Source organism: Nicotiana tabacum, chromosome 19 (assembly GCF_000715075.1).
Source record: "Nicotiana tabacum cultivar K326 chromosome 19, ASM71507v2, whole genome shotgun sequence".
In the NCBI taxonomy this organism is placed as follows: domain Eukaryota; kingdom Viridiplantae; phylum Streptophyta; class Magnoliopsida; order Solanales; family Solanaceae; genus Nicotiana; species Nicotiana tabacum.
In genome coordinates, this window is record NC_134098.1 from 60,283,379 (window position 1) to 60,304,584 (window position 21,206).

At 37.1% G+C, this 21,206-nt stretch overlaps 1 protein-coding gene across 3 annotated transcripts; it reads right to left on the minus strand.

Annotated features, from left to right (window-relative positions):
- Window positions 1–549: 549 nt before the first annotated feature.
- Window positions 550–9,232, minus strand: LOC107775711 (RNA exonuclease 4-like). Of its 3 annotated transcripts, none has more exons than XM_016595476.2 (8): window positions 9,096–9,232; window positions 8,812–8,871; window positions 8,186–8,337; window positions 7,960–8,093; window positions 7,632–7,849; window positions 7,339–7,545; window positions 1,370–1,450; window positions 550–1,099 (listed from the first exon to the last, which is right to left on the minus strand). In XM_016595476.2, exons 2-8 carry the CDS (start codon window positions 8,856–8,858, stop codon window positions 865–867), a joined length of 1,074 nt encoding a protein of 357 aa, XP_016450962.1. In that variant the 5' UTR covers window positions 8,859–8,871; window positions 9,096–9,232; the 3' UTR covers window positions 550–864. The 3 variants fall into 3 exon arrangements, with proteins under 3 accessions (XP_016450962.1, XP_016450956.1, XP_075093898.1); XM_016595470.2 differs by lacking the exon at window positions 9,096–9,232 and adding an exon at window positions 8,954–9,088; XM_075237797.1 differs by lacking the exons at window positions 1,370–1,450; window positions 9,096–9,232 and having other exon boundaries at window positions 8,812–9,020.
- Between the last annotated feature and the right edge of the window lie 11,974 nt (window positions 9,233–21,206).

Here is a 21,206-nt window from a genome sequence, read left to right on the forward strand (position 1 = left end):
TTAGGAAAAATAATAAGTAAGATGCTATAACATGTTAAGTTGGATCAATGTATACAAAATTCATTATGTTATTACAGTATGTAACTTAAATCTTTAGGGGGGAGAGGATAAAGTCAAAATCTAGGTTTAATCATATGAATTCAATAACGTACCCATTTTTAGGAGTTTCAGCATCTTTTTCAAAGTGTGGATTCTCAGCTAGATTGTGGTCACCCAACTACATTGCAACTTTCTAGCACAAGCTATGACTTCTTTAAAACCTATACTGAAGTGCTCATATTATATTACTAGTAGAACTTTACACTCCATGGGGTCAATTGAAATTGCAAACAAGATATTGCATGAAAAATTTACACTAATCCAATTAGATAATAATCTCTCTAATCACTCAATCCATTCGAAATTGGTTTCTTAATTAGCTGTCAACATTTGCAGCATATGTACTTTCCTACTAACACATTATAGAGACCGTAAAATTGCAATAACAAAATCCAGTAATTCTATTTCCTTTGAATTAAAGCTGAAGTATCAAACTAGAAGAATCCCCCAAGGATGAAATTATGGCAAATAAGGTATAACTTTTACCAAGGAAAAACATATAGTTCTACTCATTGACACTTCAGTAAGTAAAAACCTTCTGCAGCAGCCTCCTAATTAAATGTAAATCCACAATAAACCTTAGCGCAGTGTCATTATCTATAAATGCACAAAAATCTTCCCCCTTGCCTCTAGATTTCCAAGGTAGCTTTTGAATAACAGCCTTCCCAATCAAGGGAGCAAGTCATTTTCTTGAAAAGATAAAATGCCAACCTCAGATCAGATGTATAGTTAATAACTGGATTCATCAGTAAGGAGAGAGCATCATCATCGCCTTTGCACTGCTTCCCGAGAATCAAGGCACCAACACCTGTAGTTTGGTGTCATTTTCTCGCGTGTCATGGATTTCCATGGATCAGAGATACTGTTAAAGCTTGGGGATGAATTTGGTACCCTCGTGGTCTCTTCCGTCGGGTGGTCTTGTGAGCGGATCCTCTTATACAGCCGCATGACAGACACAGAATCTTGGTAAGGATCATGGAAACCAACTTGGATATCGTATCTGTTGGGTGAAAACTATCAGTCAGCATAGCACAGAAGTGGAGAGATAGTATTAAGAACAGTTGAAGCAAATAACTACGAAGCAACCAACTCTGCACAGAAATGCCTACTCAAGCTTCTAGTAACCAACAGTAACAGAACATTTTCTTCACTAGCAGAGGACTGTCGAAGTACAACCGCGGAATGGGAATATAATGCATAAACTTGACCAGCAAAAATATAAGAGAAGATAAAACCAAGTAAAAAACATAACAGTAAGCAAGTAACTTGCCCTAGATAAGTCTTGGTTAAATATTTGAGAGAGTGGCTGACAAAGTTGGTCTTCATCAGGGGGCGGTACGTTGCAGTATCTCTGCATAGAACAAAAGCAAGACATGAATATTTCGAACCATGGATACAGGAATGAATCTTGTGCAGAAACGATATCCAAGGCAGGCAGATAGTTTTTCCATATACCCAACTTACTTGACAGACAAATCCAGAGAACGTGAACAATTGATAATCCTTAATTTTATCTTCATTTCTTATGTTTGAATTTCTTAAAACGGAGTACAAGAGAAGTCAACACAAGCTGCAATGGAAGCTGTAGTACATGCTCGCAGATCAAGTTTCCATAACCAGGGATCAAGGGAGATTTAAATGAACAAATTTATTGCGTTCCGACCTTGAACAAATATATTCATATTTTACTATCTCCCAATGTCTTGAATTGCTTTTTACAGGTTTCACCGACATAAAAGTGAAACATAAGTTACCATCGACACTGATGCGCATTAAGCAGTTCTGAGTGATTCTGACAAAAAAAATGAAATTAATGTAACGACCCGACCGGTCGTTTTGCCTTCTAGAACCCCGTTCCCTTAAACAAGACTCCCCGTATGTGTCTTTACTGTTTTATGACTTGCTGGGATAGTTAGATCGGGTTTGGAAGGGTTCGGGTTGAAATCAGAACACTTAGTTCCTTAATATTGACTTACAAGGTTAAGTTTGACTTGGGTCAATATTTTTAGTAAAAGACCTCAGAACCGGGATTTGACGGTCTCAATAGGTTCGAATGATGATTTTGGACTTGGGCGTGTGTTCGGATCAGGTTTTGGATGACCCGGGAGCGTTTCGGCGCCTAAAGTTGGAAGTTGGCTCATTGAAGGTTTTAAAGTTCTTAAAATTTGGTTTGAAGTAAGTTTTGGTGTTATCGAGGTCCGTTTGGAATTCCGAGCCTAGGAATAGCTCCGTATGGTTAAGTATGATTCGGAGTAGTTTAAGTATGATTCGACGCGTTCGGAGTAAGTTGGAAGAACTTGAAGTTCATGAGTTGATTCTATTAGGTTTTGGGTTGCGATTCTTAGTTTTGATGTTATTTCACGTGTTCCTAAGGGTGCGAGCGAGTCCGTTTTATGTTTACGAACTTGTTGGTATATTTGGTCAAGACCCCGAGTGGCTCGGGCGAGTTTCGGACATGGGTCGGATGATTTGGGCCATGTTGAAGTGCTGGAAGTTTTCTGTTGCTGGTGCGATCGCTTCTGCGGAGGTTTGGTCGCAGAAATGAAGTGAAGCCCGCAGAAGAGGCTTTGGACGAAAGGTCAGTGGCCTGCAAAAGCGGAGGATCATCCGTAGAAACGGCCTCGCTTCTGCGATGAAATGGCCGCAGGTGCGAGAAGAGGTTGGCTAGGCCTTGACCGTAGGTGCGACTCCGCTTTCCGCAGAAGCGGGAGCCCGTCCGCAGAAGTGAAGTCAGGCGGCCTGGGCTAGGACCGCACCTGCGATGGATTTTCCCCAGGTGCGGCCCATGGTCCGCAGGAGCGGAAATCGCTAGAGACAGTGAGGTTCATTTAAGACGGGACTTAGGCCATTTTGGTTCATTTATTTCACTTCTTGGGCGATTTTTTGAGCTTCTTAGAGAGGGGTTTCCACCTAGTTATTAAAGGTAAGTAACTCCTACCCAATTTAAGTTAAATACATAGATTATGGGTAGATTTTAACATATAAAATAGTGAAAATTATGGGTTTTGTTGAAAAACCTAGGTTTAGATAAAAATGGGATTTAACCACGAAAATGGTTATGGAATTGGGTGAAAATTATATATTTGAGTCCATGAGGTTATGGGTAACAATTATCTTCGAAAATTTTTGCAATCCGGACACGTGGGCCCGAGGGTGAATTTTAAGAATCTTCCAATTTGTGTTGGGTAATTACTCTAATAGCTAAATTATTAACTTTTGAGTGTATATTGAATATTTTATATAACATTTGGCTAGCTTCGGATTGTTCGGCACCAGGTTGGATTCTTAGAGTGAATTTGTGACCGGAAAGTGAGCTTTGAGACGAGGTAAGTCTCTTGCCTAACCTTGTAAGAGGGAATTTACCTCATATGTGATATAAATTACTATTTGCTTCTAATTGTGGGGGCTACGTACGCACGAGGTGATGAGATTCCGTGCGCAGCTACTAATTATGCTTATGTCCGGGTAGCTTAGGACCCAAATCATGAAATACTTGTAATGTCTGCACCCTACTTATTAATTAAAGTGCCTAAATTATATTGAAACTTGTTAAGAAATTTATAAAGACCGAATTTCACTTACTTGAGTTTTGGAGGGATACTTGACCGTTAATCACTTAATCGAAATTGTGCTTCTTTGTTTTGGCCTCGTAATAGCTTTTAAATCGGATGTTCATAAATATTCTCTCTTCTTGTGGAGCGGGCCGAACGCCTCGGCAGTAGAATAGATTCATCTATGGTTCGTGTCGCTCGACCCTCGGCAGTGTACACATTATTCTGGATCGGGCCGTATGACCTCGGCATAAATCGTGTGTGTTAATGCTTGAAGCCTGAACACACTTGATATTATTTTTCATGAAGTGAGAGATTATAATTTATTTATTTGTTTGGAATTTACTTGGAATTAGTATGTGCTAATAGAAGACTCTAGAATTTATTATTTGTTGAAGAATTATTTAATCACTGTTGTTATTGTGTTATTATTATTATTCACAAACTCTATGTCTATTTAGCATTCTTTTATTTTATAGTTAGCCCATAGTAAGTGTCGATGTCGACCTCTCGTCACTACTTCTTCGAGGTTAGACTGGATACTTACTAGGTACATGTTGTTTATGTACTCACGCTACACTTCTGCACTAATCGTGCAGGATCTGAGGCAGGTGCATCTGGCAGTCATACCGGTGCGCACTCCTGATACCCCGAAGCCTAGTGGTGAGAGTTGCTCTTCTGAGTCCGTTCGGCAGCACCCGGAGTCTCCCTTTTGCATTACTTTCTGTCTACTCTATTTCAGACAGTAGTTTAGTATTTTTGTATATTCTACTAGTAGCTCATACACTTGTGACATCATTTCTTGGAATTATGCTATTAGACATTTGATAGCTTTGAGTATTTATTTCACCACACTTGTTCTCATAATTGTTTACACTTCATTTTATTAAATTTTTCACCTCTTACTTAATAAATAACAATCAACTATTTCGAAATTGTTAAAAAGAATAAATACATGGCTAGTTCACCGTTGGCTTGCCTAGCGGCGACGTTGGGCGCCATCACGTCCTATAGGTGAAATTGGGTCGTGACAATTAACAAAGAATATAATGGGAAAATAATGGTAGCAGTTTAATTGAGAAGCAAACTCTTTAGGAAGGGCAACAATTTTTAATGGTGGAAGTGAATAAATTAGGCCAGAAGTAACAAAAAGACCTAACAAGTATAGCTCCAAGTATTACCTTACTTTCATTCAATAGACAAAAATCTCTCAATATTACAAATCTAGGAAAGAGTGTTATACTCTCTCTCGTGGGCCAATACAATTATAATGAAAAGAGCTATTATATTTAGATACAAATTCATGCTATGATGGTGCTGGACATAATTCTTGATATTGAAGTCATGATATAACATTGAATATTGAATATTTTCTTGATTTGAGTGTATATTGAATATTTTATATAACATTTGGCTAGCTTCGGATTGTTCGGCACCAGGTTGGATTCTTAGAGTGAATTTGTGACCGGAAAGTGAGCTTTGAGACGAGGTAAGTCTCTTGCCTAACCTTGTAAGAGGGAATTTACCTCATATGTGATATAAATTACTATTTGCTTCTAATTGTGGGGGCTACGTACGCACGAGGTGATGAGATTCCGTGCGCAGCTACTAATTATGCTTATGTCCGGGTAGCTTAGGACCCAAATCATGAAATACTTGTAATGTCTGCACCCTACTTATTAATTAAAGTGCCTAAATTATATTGAAACTTGTTAAGAAATTTATAAAGACCGAATTTCACTTACTTGAGTTTTGGAGGGATACTTGACCGTTAATCACTTAATCGAAATTGTGCTTCTTTGTTTTGGCCTCGTAATAGCTTTTAAATCGGATGTTCATAAATATTCTCTCTTCTTGTGGAGCGGGCCGAACGCCTCGGCAGTAGAATAGATTCATCTATGGTTCGTGTCGCTCGACCCTCGGCAGTGTACACATTATTCTGGATCGGGCCGTATGACCTCGGCATAAATCGTGTGTGTTAATGCTTGAAGCCTGAACACACTTGATATTATTTTTCATGAAGTGAGAGATTATAATTTATTTATTTGTTTGGAATTTACTTGGAATTAGTATGTGCTAATAGAAGACTCTAGAATTTATTATTTGTTGAAGAATTATTTAATCACTGTTGTTATTGTGTTATTATTATTATTCACAAACTCTATGTCTATTTAGCATTCTTTTATTTTATAGTTAGCCCATAGTAAGTGTCGATGTCGACCTCTCGTCACTACTTCTTCGAGGTTAGACTGGATACTTACTAGGTACATGTTGTTTATGTACTCACGCTACACTTCTGCACTAATCGTGTAGGATCTGAGGCAGGTGCATCTGGCAGTCATACCGGTGCGCACTCCTGATACCCCGAAGCCTAGTGGTGAGAGTTGCTCTTCTGAGTCCGTTCGGCAGCACCCGGAGTCTCCCTTTTGCATTACTTTCTGTCTACTCTATTTCAGACAGTAGTTTAGTATTTTTGTATATTCTACTAGTAGCTCATACACTTGTGACATCATTTCTTGGAATTATGCTATTAGACATTTGATAGCTTTGAGTATTTATTTCACCACACTTGTTCTCATAATTGTTTACACTTCATTTTATTAAATTTTTCACCTCTTACTTAATAAATAACAATCAACTATTTCGAAATTGTTAAAAAGAATAAATACATGGCTAGTTCACCGTTGGCTTGCCTAGCGGCGACGTTGGGCGCCATCACGTCCTATAGGTGAAATTGGGTCGTGACAATTAACAAAGAATATAATGGGAAAATAATGGTAGCAGTTTAATTGAGAAGCAAACTCTTTAGGAAGGGCAACAATTTTTAATGGTGGAAGTGAATAAATTAGGCCAGAAGTAACAAAAAGACCTAACAAGTATAGCTCCAAGTATTACCTTACTTTCATTCAATAGACAAAAATCTCTCAATATTACAAATCTAGGAAAGAGTGTTATACTCTCTCTCGTGGGCCAATACAATTATAATGAAAAGAGCTATTATATTTAGATACAAATTCATGCTATGATGGTGCTGGACATAATTCTTGATATTGAAGTCATGATATAACCAAATTCTGCATAAAAGTAACTAAAGATTCTAACTTATTGAAAATGTGGGAATTCAAAACCGGTCCCAGTAGAGGAGGCGAGAATTCATCTTCTAGGCGGTTAATGGTATATGGAGTGGAGTACATATTTGGATGACCCCAGCAGGTGGAAGGATTAGAGTATCATCATTTGGATACGAGGAATGCCCAAAGAAACTAAAGGGGTAGAATTATATAGAAAATTGTAGGTAGAACAAAGAGGGCCATTTTGGCTCACTTAAAGAAGTAAATAAAATGTATGAGGCAATTGGCAAGCCTCGGAAAAATACTAGGCTTCTTGTACCTGATTAATGAGTTAATAGGTCTATCTCAGGAACAAATCTACTTTGACCTAAGCATAAATGTTCCACCCCAATTAGTCAACTATAACCTATTTTCTTTGTCTTTTTTAATAGCGGTGTTGTAGGCACCCTTAAAAGAGCATCTTATGACGAAATTATGAATAATTTAATCATTCGTGTTTATGCATGACAGTGAATGGCGTAATACACATAATATAGGACAAGCCCATGATTTGGACATAATACAGGAGATAAGGTTCCGACAAGATGATTCTCAAAGAAAATCAAAAATAAAACTACCTCAGAAGACGATCAGGATAATCCATCGCCAAGCAATCCAGGTGATGCGCAAGGTTATGGCCCACAAGTACGTTTGCTCTTCCACCATTCAATCTTGCTCTAGAAATTGACTCTCCGTTGTAAAGAATCTGCAGAATTCTCTGCCGGACTTCATTCAGAGGCATGGCATCTCGTAGATTCTCCTCTGTAATACCAGTAATTTCATACCTGACACAATGATGAGGAATATGAAAAGGTATAGTGCCAAAAATGTAAACCAGCACAATAAATAGGTATGTATTGCCAACAGATACCTATAATTAGTAACAGGTAACTGAGGTAGAACGTAAGTGTGGAAAATAAGCCTATCATCTTCGTCCACAAGGCATACCCTTGCGCAATAATCTAGTGATCCATCACTTCCACATCCAACCATTTCACAATCTATGGCAACTGCTTCCTGACTTCTTATGCTGCTATTTCCACTACTTATATCAATTTCATATTCTGAATTAAGCATCTCCACTGTATCCTGCAGCAATTTAATATAACAATTCAAGCAACTAAAATATACATTTGCTGTATCCTAAATGTAACTGATTCTTGTGAAAGCATTGAGGGAGAGAAACTTCATCAACTCACAATGGGTCGAGGAGTGGTTAGATGACACATTTCCTTATGCTCGTTGAGAGAGTCTACGCTGTCGCAGATTTTCAGACACAAAGTGCAGCCTCTTTCGGCATAGATGCTTGAACAACTCACTTTGGACAGAGGACCTAAAATGTTAAAGAGCAAAAGGGAAATGAGGAAGGACAGCAGAAGAGAGCAGTTGTACTTAAAGAACATTCCTAGTAGCACAATGACTGACCAGCAATGTGCTCCCTTAGTGATTCAAACGATTTGCAATGCTTGTTACACACACCACACTTAGGGTCATGAACCGAATGATTAGAGGTTTTCATATGTTCAATAAGATGCTCCTTCTTGTTATACTGCTTGTAACAAGCTGAACACTTGTGCCTGGTAACACATAACAAGAACACAAGCAAACACAACCTTCAGCAAATGAAATCGAGATGCTATACCCCTACATAGAACACCTTAGTTTAGCTGTTGACAGATCATCTTTTTACTCCACCTCTCCACAAAGAAATCAGCATATAATGGTGGACGCATCTAACTTAGTGAATTATTTCTTTGAATCCTTTTTCTCAAAATAAAATTTATATATTTAGGAAATATATAAAATAGGAATTAACTTATATATTGTTAAGATTTTTCACAACCTTATAAGTGACTTGATCATATAAATATCAGTGCACAAAACTTAAAGACTTGTAGAAAAAACTACTAGGAGTATATAGTACCAACTTTTACAATATATGAACAAATTAATTAAAGAAACAAAAAGCTCAAATATCTCCAAATAATGAAGTCTTGCGGGTCGTCAAATATGATTTCGTACATTGCTTCGTGTAGAGAGTTACAAATTACCTTGTGGTGTTGAGGGTTTGAACAGCAACTTCGTAGGGCTGCTCCATAGAATGAACTCCGCTGAAAATGATAGAGTGAAATTAAAGCAAATACAAAATGCGGGTGCAAAAATGGAGATGTATTCAGGGTCCATTAGGATTACAGTGATGCTGCTTCAGCATTTCAAAACCCTCTTCGGTTTCTTCACTCAAAGTAGTGCTAAATTGAGCAAATGCATTGCAGGGGTCCCTCAACAAGTTAATGAAAAAGTAGAACCTTCAACTTTATTTCCGGTCATTACGCACCTCAATAAATTTGTTTTTTTTGGTGCGTTTACTGCTCCAGTAACCGTATTGGATTCCGACTATAGCTAGGTTTGCACTGCATAATTAGAGAAATTTTTTCATACTCAAATCTCGAATACAAGAACTATGAAGCTGCTACTTCCCTGCACCACATGCTTTGGTGTGCTCGATAACAAATTAACTTCCTCTACCCCTAATTTGGTCAACAAGATTGTAATGAGAAAATATTTACTTTGTCAAAATATATAGTTATATACTGTTTTTTTTATTTTTAAATTCAAACTTCTTACTTTTAATTATTTATTTTAATTTTTAAAATAAAATCTATATATTTAAAAATTATATAGAAAAAATATAAGACTAAATAATTCAAAATATCTAATAGTATATAAAATATTACGGTCAAAAAATAACTTCTTTGACTCTCAAAATTGAAAAGGGAGGAGTATTATTTAGGAAGGTAGAAGTTCTGCTCCTCGCATAATATTAAACCAAGAGGAGGAGAGACTGAGAGAGACTTAATTGCATTAAAATAATTGAGAGCAGGTAAACTTAGTTGTCCATAAATAGGTCCACAATATGAAGGGCCTTGATGGACTATAAGATAACCAAAATTGAAAATAATGTAACTATCTAATAAGTTCCTCACAAAAAGAAGAAAGAAAATAGAAGTACATGTTGGAACATATTGCTTTAGTCGATAATAATAACAACATATATTATATTATACTATAAAGTGTTAATTGGACCAAAATCAACATATAAAGTATTGTAGGATTGTGTAAATTTACCTTCTATAATGATATTAATCATGATAAATCAATATGTTTTGATATAAATATTGAAGGCGAGTAAGTTTTTTGCATTCATTAAAGATCCATTTAATGCAATAAAATTTTACTGTCACAATATTTTCGATTATACTCATGGGGATGATAGCAAATTTAACTTGTTCTACGTTTTCAATCACTTAACTTTACGAGTGATCTTGCACTTTTTGTATTTGTTGAAGCGTATCTTATACCTTCCTTAAAACACAAGCCTTTTTTTGTTCAAATTCAGCGAATAATTTTGATCGTGATGATCTCTCTCAATGTTTTTCCTCTCTCATCTTGATTTCCCCTCCGGGCTTCCTTGGCCTTTCTCATTATTTCTCTTCGTCTATCTTGTTCTTATAATTTAAAACACAATAAGAAAAGCAAAAAAAATTATAACTTACCGAGAATTTTGGCCGAAAATTAAAAATTAATTTTCCCTTTTTTTCCTCCATCATTTTTCATTTCATGAAAATTTTCCATGGTTGAAGTAACGCCTTTCAAAGTCTTTCAGACGCTTTCAACTCTTGATGTTTCGGCAACTCTTTTTTTGGAATGTGTATAACCTTATATGCTCAATATAGTAATACTTTGCTCGGGTTGATATTATATACACTTTGAAAAGTCATATAGATTCACAAAATATAAGTGTGTAATTGAAAAATTAGGACAAACGCAAAAAAAAATTATCAATTATATCTCATACAGCCTCCTTATAATTGGATTTGTTTATAATTACACAGTTTAAGACCGTTTGTATGGTCAGTAATTACTTGATTAACATGAAATTGAGTGTACTTGAGTTATCCAATTCAAGAAAAAATAAAAAATGATTATAGCTATATGGTGTCATTACAAGGTGACTTTTTAAATTATTTTTAGCTTTAAAAAAATATATTATTCTTATTACACTTTTTTATTTTTATTTCAAATATATGGAAGATGGTTAAAAATAATTTCATGTTTTACTTGCTTTATATTCTATTCATTACTATAAAATGTTTATTCTAGAAATTTTTCCAAACTCATATCTATCTTTTATTTGTTATGTAAAGAATGCAAAAATCTCATTTAACCGATTGACCTTTTGGTGTTCCTTGCTTCACCTATTAAATAAGTCAAGTAATTCCAATTAATTAAAGTTCTCTTTTGGATTCAAACTTTTGAACACAATCTAGATTTATGTTAATTTCACGTATGAACTATATTAACAGTCACTATTATTATTTTCTAGCTTTGCTTGATGATATATTGTATATAATTATGCACTATTAAATCAACCAAAAAATATCTATAAATGAGTCTTCTTAAAATATAAAATTAGTGTATACGGTTAAAACCGAGACCACTCGATTTTACTATTTGACCGAGACCGGAAGGTTGCATAGAAGGACGGCGTCGTAACGGAACAGACTAAACCACGAGGATAAGGTACCGACTTCAGAATCGAGGTACATGTCGACATCGAGGCTAGTAGCGATCGAAGCCAAATGAGACAGACATCGAGCAAGAACGAAGATAGCACAATAACAGAAAGGCGAGATATCCGTGACTGGTCGAGGATCATGGCGTAAATCTAGGAACGAATCAAATCAGAAACGGTTAATTAGCTAGTTATGGGATTTCCTTCTGTAATTAGAATTATACCATAAGTGGAATTTCTCTACTATTTAAGTAGGGGTTATAATCATTTGTAAGACACATTATTCACAGATATCAAGGCAATATAATTCTCTTTCTCGTTTATACTATTGTTCATCAGCTTGTTATATTTTAATTGTTCTTACATTAACCAGTTCGAGGATATCCAAACTCGAGGGCTGAGTTCCGTTCTAACACTGGTTTGCTTTACTTTGCAGTTCATTTCTGTTATTAATCTCCATAATTATCAATTGGTACTAAGTGAAATTTGAAAACACATAAATTTGAAATTACAAAAAAAAAGTGAACAAAAAACTTTTTTTTGTGCAGGGTTGGGGCGGGTGGTGCAGAAAAAAAAACAAAAAATTGAAAATTTCAAAAAAAAAAAAAACTTTTTTGTGCGGGGTGGGGGGCAGTGGGGTGGGGTGGTGCAGAAAAACGAAAAAAACAGAAATTTGAAATTACAAAAAAAAAAGTAAGAAAAACTTTTTTTTTGCGGGGAAGGGGGGTAAGGTGGGCGGTGACGGAAAAAAAATCTTTTTAGAGAGAGGGGGTGGGGTTAGGTGGGTGGGTGTGAGGGTGTGTGGTGGGTGAGGGTGGGGAAGGTTGATAAGGAGTTTTGGAAAATGTTTTCCCTTCTCTTGATAAGGAAAATATTTTCGGAAAAGGTTTTCCAAAATATTTAAACCAACCATACATGGAAAAATTGGAAAATATTCTCCTTCATACCAAACACACTCTAATTGTTATCCAATTTTAAGGGTAAACAGTTTGGCGCCCACCGTGGGGCCAAAGATAATAATAGTGATTACGTAATACTGATTCCGATAACACACATTGCATTACACTTGTTCTTGTAAGAAACTTTATTTTCAGGATAAACGTGTCAAACTCACAAGCAACGCCTACACATGGTGACAACGGCCTCAGATTTCATGGGGAAAATGACAATATAGTCGCCCCAGGGATCGAGATGCCTCAGGCTGACCTTGAGGGAGCACCAATTATAAATTCCGTCGATGTCAGTTCACACATCGCCCTAAATGCAAATTTGGGTGTTGATTTCGAAGGTAGCGTACGCAGGGAAGTTCGATCAGGTGGTCGAGGTACGCAAAGCGGAGAAGATGGTGGAGTTAGCCTCCAATTGATTTTTGAAATGTTACAGGCTCAACAAACCGTTATAGCACAACTACAAATCAGCACCGAACACCGAGTAGGATCGAACCAGAAGTCGTCCACATGACCAAGCATGTGCCGGAAAGGTCAAACGCTAACGAATCGGGGACTGACCTCGTCGTTATGAAAATGCTCAAGGATCTCACTAAAAGGATTGAACCGGGAGAAAAGAAAATTGAGTCAAATGACAAGAAAGTAGAGACATACAACTCCCGGGTTGACCAAATACTGGGGGCACCGCCGATTCTAAAGGATATGGATTCAAAGAAATTCGTACAGAAACCTTTCCCTCCAAGTGCGACTCCGAAACACATTCCGAAGAAATTCTGAATGCCAAAAATTCTTAAGTACAGTGGGACCACCGACCCTAATGAGCATGTCACTTCTTATACATACACAATAAAAGGAAATGACTTGGAAGACGATGAGATTGAATCTGTTCTACTTAAGAAATTTGGAGAAGCCTTATCGAAAGGAGCAATGATATGGAACCACAATTTGCTGCCTAATTCCATCGATTCCTTCGCCATGCTTGCAGACTCCTTCGTAAAGGCACATGCCGGAGCAATAAAGGTTGCGACTAGGAAGTCGGACCTCTTCAAGGTGAAACAAAAAGACAACGAAATGTTGAGAGAATTCGTATCTCGATTCCAGATGGAACGCATGGAACTACCACTGGTCACAAACGATTGGGCTTTTCAAGCCTTTACTCAAGGTTTGAACGAACGAAGTTCGGTGGCATCACCACAGCTAAAGCAAATTTTAATTGAATATCCAGCGATAACCTAGGCCGATGTACATAATCGATACCAGTCAAAGATCAGGGTCGAAGATGATCAATTAGGGACCCTTTTCCGGTTTCGTTTATCCAAACAGGCCCATCTGTAGAACTCAAAGGGATATCGACAGAGAACCCCGATCGAACAGATATCGGTACCAACCATACAATGCATATCGAAGAAATAGTAGCCCATGATGCAATCACATCCGAAATGATTGAAGGAACGATCGAGGACAGACCTCTCAAGGGATCATGAGCAAAAGCGGCTTCGATAAACATGTAGATCCCACAGAAGCACCATGATTATTATAATACAACTTCATCATCGACGCATCAGGTATTGTATCAGCCATTAGGAGAATCAAAGATACTAGATGGCCCAGACCCCTACAAACCGATCCATCCCAAAGAAACCCCAATCAAATATGCAAATACCACGGTACACATGGTCATAGAACCGAAGACTGCAGACAACTAAGGGAGGAGGTGGCCCGTCTATTCAATGAGGGTCACCTTCGAGAATTCTTGAGCGACCGAGCTAAAAACCATTTCAGAGACATGGATGCAAACAGGAAAAACGAGCAGGAAGAACCACAGCATGTGATTTATATGATCGTTGGTGGGGTCGATATTCAACAAGGGCTCATGTTCAAACGCACTAAAGTATCAATCACTAGGGAAAAACAAACTCGAGACTATGTGCCAGAAGGCACTTTATCATTCAATGATGAAGAAGCATAAGGGATCTCACAACCCCACAATGATGCTTTGGAAATCTCTATCCTTATGAATAAACTTCACGTTAAATGTATTTTAATTGATCCAGGAAGCTCGGCCAATATTATTCGATCGAGGGTCATGGAGCAGATCGGCCTACAAGATCATATCGTACCCGCAACTAGGATTCTCAATGGCTTCAACATGGCGAGTGAAACAACTAAAGATGAAATCGTCCTACCAATAAATGTAGCCGGAACTATTCAAGAAACAAAGTTCTATGTGATCGAGGGCGATATGAGATACAATGCACTGCTCGAAAGACCATGGATTCACAACATGAGGGTGGTCCCCTCAACCATTCACCAAATGCTTAGGTTCCCAACAACGAATGGAGTAAAAATGGTGTATGGGGAACATCATGGTGCCAAAGAGATGTTCGTGGTCGATGAAGTAATACCGGTATCGGCGCTTTCGTCAACAAAGGGATCAGAGTCCAAAGAAAAACATGAAGCTAAATAGCAACCACAACCACCAGCCTCGACTCAGTCGAAGAAGCAGGGAACGGACGAGGATGATGACTACTGGACCCCTCGATCCTTCATGATCCTAGGGGATTCCGACGCCACCAAATCTACAGTTGAATAGCTGGAGCAGGTCATACTGATCGAGCATCTACCCGATCAAAGGGTATTCCTGGGTACGGGGTTAACCCCCGAGCTCAGGGAAAAACTGATTAAATTTCTTATCAATAATATGGATTATTTTTCTTGGTCCCACCTAGATGTGACAGGGATACCGTCGGAGATCACTACATATCGACTAAGTTTGGACCTGAAGTTCCGCCCGATAAAACAAAAGTGAAGGCCCCATTCCGAGGTAAAACATGCATTAATCAAGGAAGAGGTAGCCAAACTTCGCAAAATAGGATCCATTCTTGAAGTAAAATATCCTGAATGGTTAGCAAACGTGGTCGTAGTCCTTAAAAAGGGAAATAAACTTAGAATGTGCGTAGACTATAAAGATTTAAACAAAGCATGTCCTAAAGACTCTTTTCCTCTGCCGAATATCAATCGCATAATCGATGCAACGGGCGGCCACGAGATCCTTAGTTTTCTCGATGCCTACTCCGGGTATAATCAAATACAAATGAACCCGTAGGATCAGGAAAAGACATTGTTCATCACTAAGTACGACACCTATTGTTATAACGTAATACCGTTTGGACTAAAAAATTCTGGTGCCACTTATCAATGCTTAGTAAATCGAATGTTCGAAAAACAAATAGGTAAATAAATGGAGGTTTATATTGACAATACGTTGGTTAAGTCCATGCGAGCAGAGGATCATTTGACACATTTGCAGGAAACCTTCGATATACTAAGGAAATACTACATGAAACTCAACCCAGAAAAATGTGCATTCGGGGTCAGCTCGGGCAAGTTTCTCAGCTTTATGGTATCAAATCGGGGGATCGAAATCAACCCCGATAAGATCAAGGCAACCGAAGACATCACAGTCGTGGACAATGTTAAGGCCGTACAAAAATTAATAGGGCGCATAGCCGCTCTAGACCGATTCATATTGAGGTCTTCAGATAGAAGTCACAAGTTCTTCTCACTGCTCAAAAAGAAGAACAATTTTGCATGGACGCCGGAATGCTAACAAGCATTGGAAGAATTAAAGCGGTACCTCTCGATCCCGCCACTACTTCATACTCCGAAAGCGGATGAACAACTCTACTTGTACTTAGTAGTCTCGGAGATCGCAGTAAGTGGGGTCTTAATTCGAGATGATCAAGGTACGTAATTTCCTGTTTACTATGTTAGTCGAACTTTAGGTGAGGCCGAGACCCGGTACCCACACTTAGAAAAATTAGCGCTTGCCCTAATAAATGCCTCTAGGAAATTAAAACCATATTTTCAATGTCACCCGATCTGTGTGGTGGCTACTTATCCCCTTCGCAATATTTTGCATAAGCCCGAGCTTTCGGGCCGATTGGCCAAATGGGTCGTCGGATTAGTGGGTACGATATCGAGTATCGACCCCGAACGACCATCAAGTCTCAAATCTTAGCGGACTTCGTGGCCGACTTTACGCCAGCCCTCGTACCCGAGGTTGAAAAGGAAATATTATTAAAGTCGGGTACATCATCGGGGGTGTGGACCCTCTTCACAAACGATGCTTCGAACGTGAAGGGGTCCGGGCTAGGCATCATTTTGAAGCCGCCCACGGGTAATGTAATTAGACAAGCTATTAAAGCTTCTAAGTTAACTAACAATGAGGCCGAGTATGAGGCCATGATTGCAGGTCTCGAGCTAGCTAAAGGTTTGGGAGCAGAGGCCATCGAGGTCAAATGTGACTCCCTGCCTATGGTAAACCAAGTCAACAAAGCCTTCGAGGTTCGAGAAGATCGAATGCAGAGCTACTTGGACAAACTACAGGTAACTCTACATCGGTTTAAAGAATGGACCCTACAACATGTGCCTCGGGAACAAAACAGCGAGGCCGATGCCCTTGCAAATTTGGGGTCATCAGTCGAAGATAATGGGATTAGCTCGGGGACTGTCGTACAACTTTCAAGGTCAGTAATCGAAGAAAGCCACGCCGAAATAAACTCCACAAGCCTGACATGGGATTGGAGGAACAAATATATCGAGTACCTAAAGAGCGGGAAGCTTCCATCGGATCCTAAGGAGTCGAGGACTCTATGTACGAATGTTACGTCCCGTACTTTTGTACGTTAGATTTGTCGTAAGATAATTGACATAAGTTCAAGGACAAGATATTTTTTTTGATGTTATAAGTATTTATGTTATTTATAACAAGTGATAAGTAAGTGTCGTGAAGGTTAGAGAGTAAACGAGTTGAAGAAAATGAGTTCCGTCGAAGTTTGATATTTTGGAATAAAATACGGTCCAAGCTATAATACCTCGTATTTATGGATTAGTGCTATACAATATACCACATGACCATGATAGTAAAATATATTATAGTAAGGTATATGAAATATATTAGTATTTAAGTGAAATAAAATTTAGAAATTAATTATGTGGCTAATTGGTTAAATATTAAATTTTAGTGAAAGATTAGTAGATTAATTAGTGAATAATTATTATGTGGGCATGATTCACATGGATTAGGAATATGTGGAAGCCAAGGGATGGAGACATGAATGCATAAGGTATAGGGGACACATATTTTGTCTATAAAAGATACATGTGTATTTAAAAGGTGTGTTGTCATCTTATTAAAAAGGATGACATAGGATTGACTCATGTGTAAATAAAGTTACTACTTAATAAATTTAGATGACTTTCTTAACTTTTCATTTAAGCAAGATACTTTTTCAAAACTTGAACGGAGATACAAACCTCATTAACGTAATATTTCAAGGGATTAAGACCATTCATAAGGTTATATAGGATTTGTGACTATGTTATTGTAAGACCCCGTAAGTTTAACAACCTTAATATCATTAGATACAATTTGATATGGTATTTATTTTGAGTGAAATATTTTTTTGTAAAAAGTTTGAAAAATATAATTTTATATAGCTATTAATATTACTACTTCCGAATATGCTTTAAATTATACACATAATATGAGAAAGTTTATGAGATTTTCTTTATTGTAAAGATAAAAGTTATTTTCTCACAAGAAAAGAAGGTTATGTTTTTACCATTTTAAGAATTAAGCGTACGAAAATTTATACTTTTTATACGAGATTAGCAAATTTAGAAGTTGATAAAATATATGTATTTTCATATGGACGTTTTAATGAAATAATAATGTATGTATTGATTTTATATGGTACCATAATTTATTAATATTTTAATAGTAGTAATTTAGTATGAGGACAAGATTTCTAAGTTTTCTCGATATTATCCATGCTAGTTCACGTGATAGTGTCTACTCAATTAGACATCCTTATATTATTATATTAATAAAATTATTAGAGGAGTCAAATAATCATGTGAGTGCATATAAGTTAGAGGTGGGGACTATGTGTAATGTGTTTAGGAATTGAGAACAAATGTTGTGGCATGATAGATAGTAATTACCACTATTCATGCCTTACTTCCACGTGTTTTGGTCATATTCAAGTAATGTAGGGACAAGGAATTAATTTTCAATACTTGCGCGGGAGGGAGTGTGTTTAATTACAAATAAAGATTAGTCTTATGTTCATGTGGACCTGCTTAAATGAATAGATGATGATTCATAATGTCTTCCTAACGTGGAAATGGTAGCATAAGCACTAATATGTATTAGATGGTGACATCTATACAACAAGTCATAATTTTGGCAAATGGGGTGGACCCCACTATCCACTAACTACAACTGTTACCTTCACTTTTTGGTGGATACACTTATGTCTTGATATATATATATATATATGTATAGCTATCACAAGCAACGGACTAGCAAGTATGGAGAAAATACACATTTTGCTTCCTCTCAACATAGATTAGAAACGGGTCCCCTTGAAAAATTTGAGCTACAACGTGGGGAGGTAGATATATCTCCTTGCACCGAAGCAAAATGTGAAGAACAACATAGATGTTATACCGACATCGGTTTCCTCTGGATGACAAAAAATTGGAGATTTCTTCGTAATGAAGTAAGGTGGAAGAAAACTAGTTTTGGCATACAAGATTGAGAAGATTGTTCACATATTCAAGTAGGAAATTGATATTAAAGGTATGTTACGGCTAATCCTTCCTTCTTTTGGTATGATCTAAGGATTAAATGTCTATTTGCTTTCATTTTGGCAAAAGCTACTTATAATGTTTACACTTAATTTTGTGCGGAGAATGAATTAACAACATTCAACATCTTTTTGGTTAATGATTAATTCTTTCATTGGGGGAACTCATGCCAACACTATGAGGATAACTTATTTTAGAATAAGTATGATATTGGCATGTCTACGTGGGGCCATGACAATATGTAACATATGACTAATGTCCTTTATAGAATTTATGAGCGGACATTTGGAAGAAGTTGGTGATATAGTGATATAATGAAGAGGTGGGTAAACCTCACAAATCATGATGGATAAAAATACTCTCTTTTGGAAACTTATTATGAGAAAGAATTGCAGCAAATATGATCCCCTTATCACTTTAGCTAAATATAGTGTTTCATAAATAAACCTAGGCAACAACTATTTTGGTTCCTTCATTTTCACGAGAAGTAGAAAAAATTGAAGCAACCTTTCAACTTTGAAAATTATACATAGCAGCAGTACTACATCACAAGGGATATAGCATCAATGTGAATTTATATTGTAGTAGCAGCAATGTTAGTTGGTAATTTATGGAAGAAGAGTGTAATCTTTCTCAAAGACAATATATGGGTTTTGCGCACCACCTTGATCTCGTTGTTCTATTTTGGCGCGTTGGTTAATCCGGGTTGTCTTCAGTGTGAAGTAAGGTGGAATAAGAGTATTTCTTGGCAAATAAGGTAAGAATTTTCCTCTCCTTGGTATATTTAAATTCGTCTAGGTCATGACTAAATTGTGGAATGAGAATTATGGAATTAATAGCGAAAAATCGCATTTTGACGTTGTTGTTATTGTGTCGGCTATTCGGTAATGTTCGAAGTTGTGTTGTGGCTGGAAATCATTGGAGTAACTTGGATATATAGTTGTAGTTGTCATTGATATATGTTTTGAAGGAAAGAAATATTGGAGAAGTGTGTTTAATAATCGTAGCCGAGCTTGTCGCTCGTTGTATCATAGTTTGGGTTGTAAAACTTGTTGTGAGATATTACCTTGCCAGTTGTAGGCTTGAGGGAATGATAAGAATAGGGAAAATCATGTCCATTTCATTGTAGGATATGTTACCTTATGTCATGCGATTAAGAGAATTGTTCGTATGTTTTACAATAGTATTATTCTTGTTATTGCATAGATCGTGAAGTGGATGCGAGTTGAGCTCTTGAGACGGTGGGTTAAGACTAGGTATGCTAAGTATATCCCTTCTTTCCTTTTGGTATGATCCATACAATATAAATGAAACGAGCAAACGCACAATTTTTATAAATGTCTCTATTCATAGAAGCACTAGGGGTGCCTATGTTCTTGATTTCCCATGTGTCTTATTATTATATCGTCTGTTCATGGGTCTCAGAAAATACGTAAGTTGACAAATTTTATTTCATGATATTAATCGAAGCCATAATGATTTTACGACATTCCGAGAAATCTTATTGACTTACTTCTCATGCATTGCATTCATTTATACATGTACATTGACCCATGACCATATGGCGTTATATACACATATATTATATGTATATGGGGTATGGAGAAAGGTTACAATATTATATACACACCACCACCTGATCAGTTGGTATACATCGATTATTTAGCATACAGAGGTCGAGATAATATGATAGGATGCCTTCAGAGGCTTGATGATGTTATGTATGCATATACATATGCATGATAAGACATTTATATTGTCACGACCCAAAATTCAACAAGTCGTGATGGCACCTAACCCAACCCGCTAGGTAAGCCAACTTTTAATTATCCAATTCTAATAATAATTATTAAAGTAATTTAAGTGAAGAAGCATCATAATCTTATACATCCCCCAGGAACTGGTAGTACAAATCATGAACTTTTAAGAATAGAGTATATAAAGCGGAAATAAAATAAATACACAGTCTGTTTGAATAATACATAAATAGAGCTTTTATAAATCTAAGGCTACCATGAACAAGAGGCATCTACAACAGGAACACATGTACATCTTCAAGTTCCGCAACCATCGAGCACAACAACAACAACAACCAACATCTGCACACAATGTGCAGAAGTGTAGTATCAGTACAACCGACCCCATGTACTGAGTAAGTAACAAACCTAGCCGTAGGTTGAAAGTAGTAACGAGCTTCTACCAAGATCGGGTCCACAACCAATAGTCCATAACAACATAAAATAAATAATACCAAAAGTAACTCAGAGAT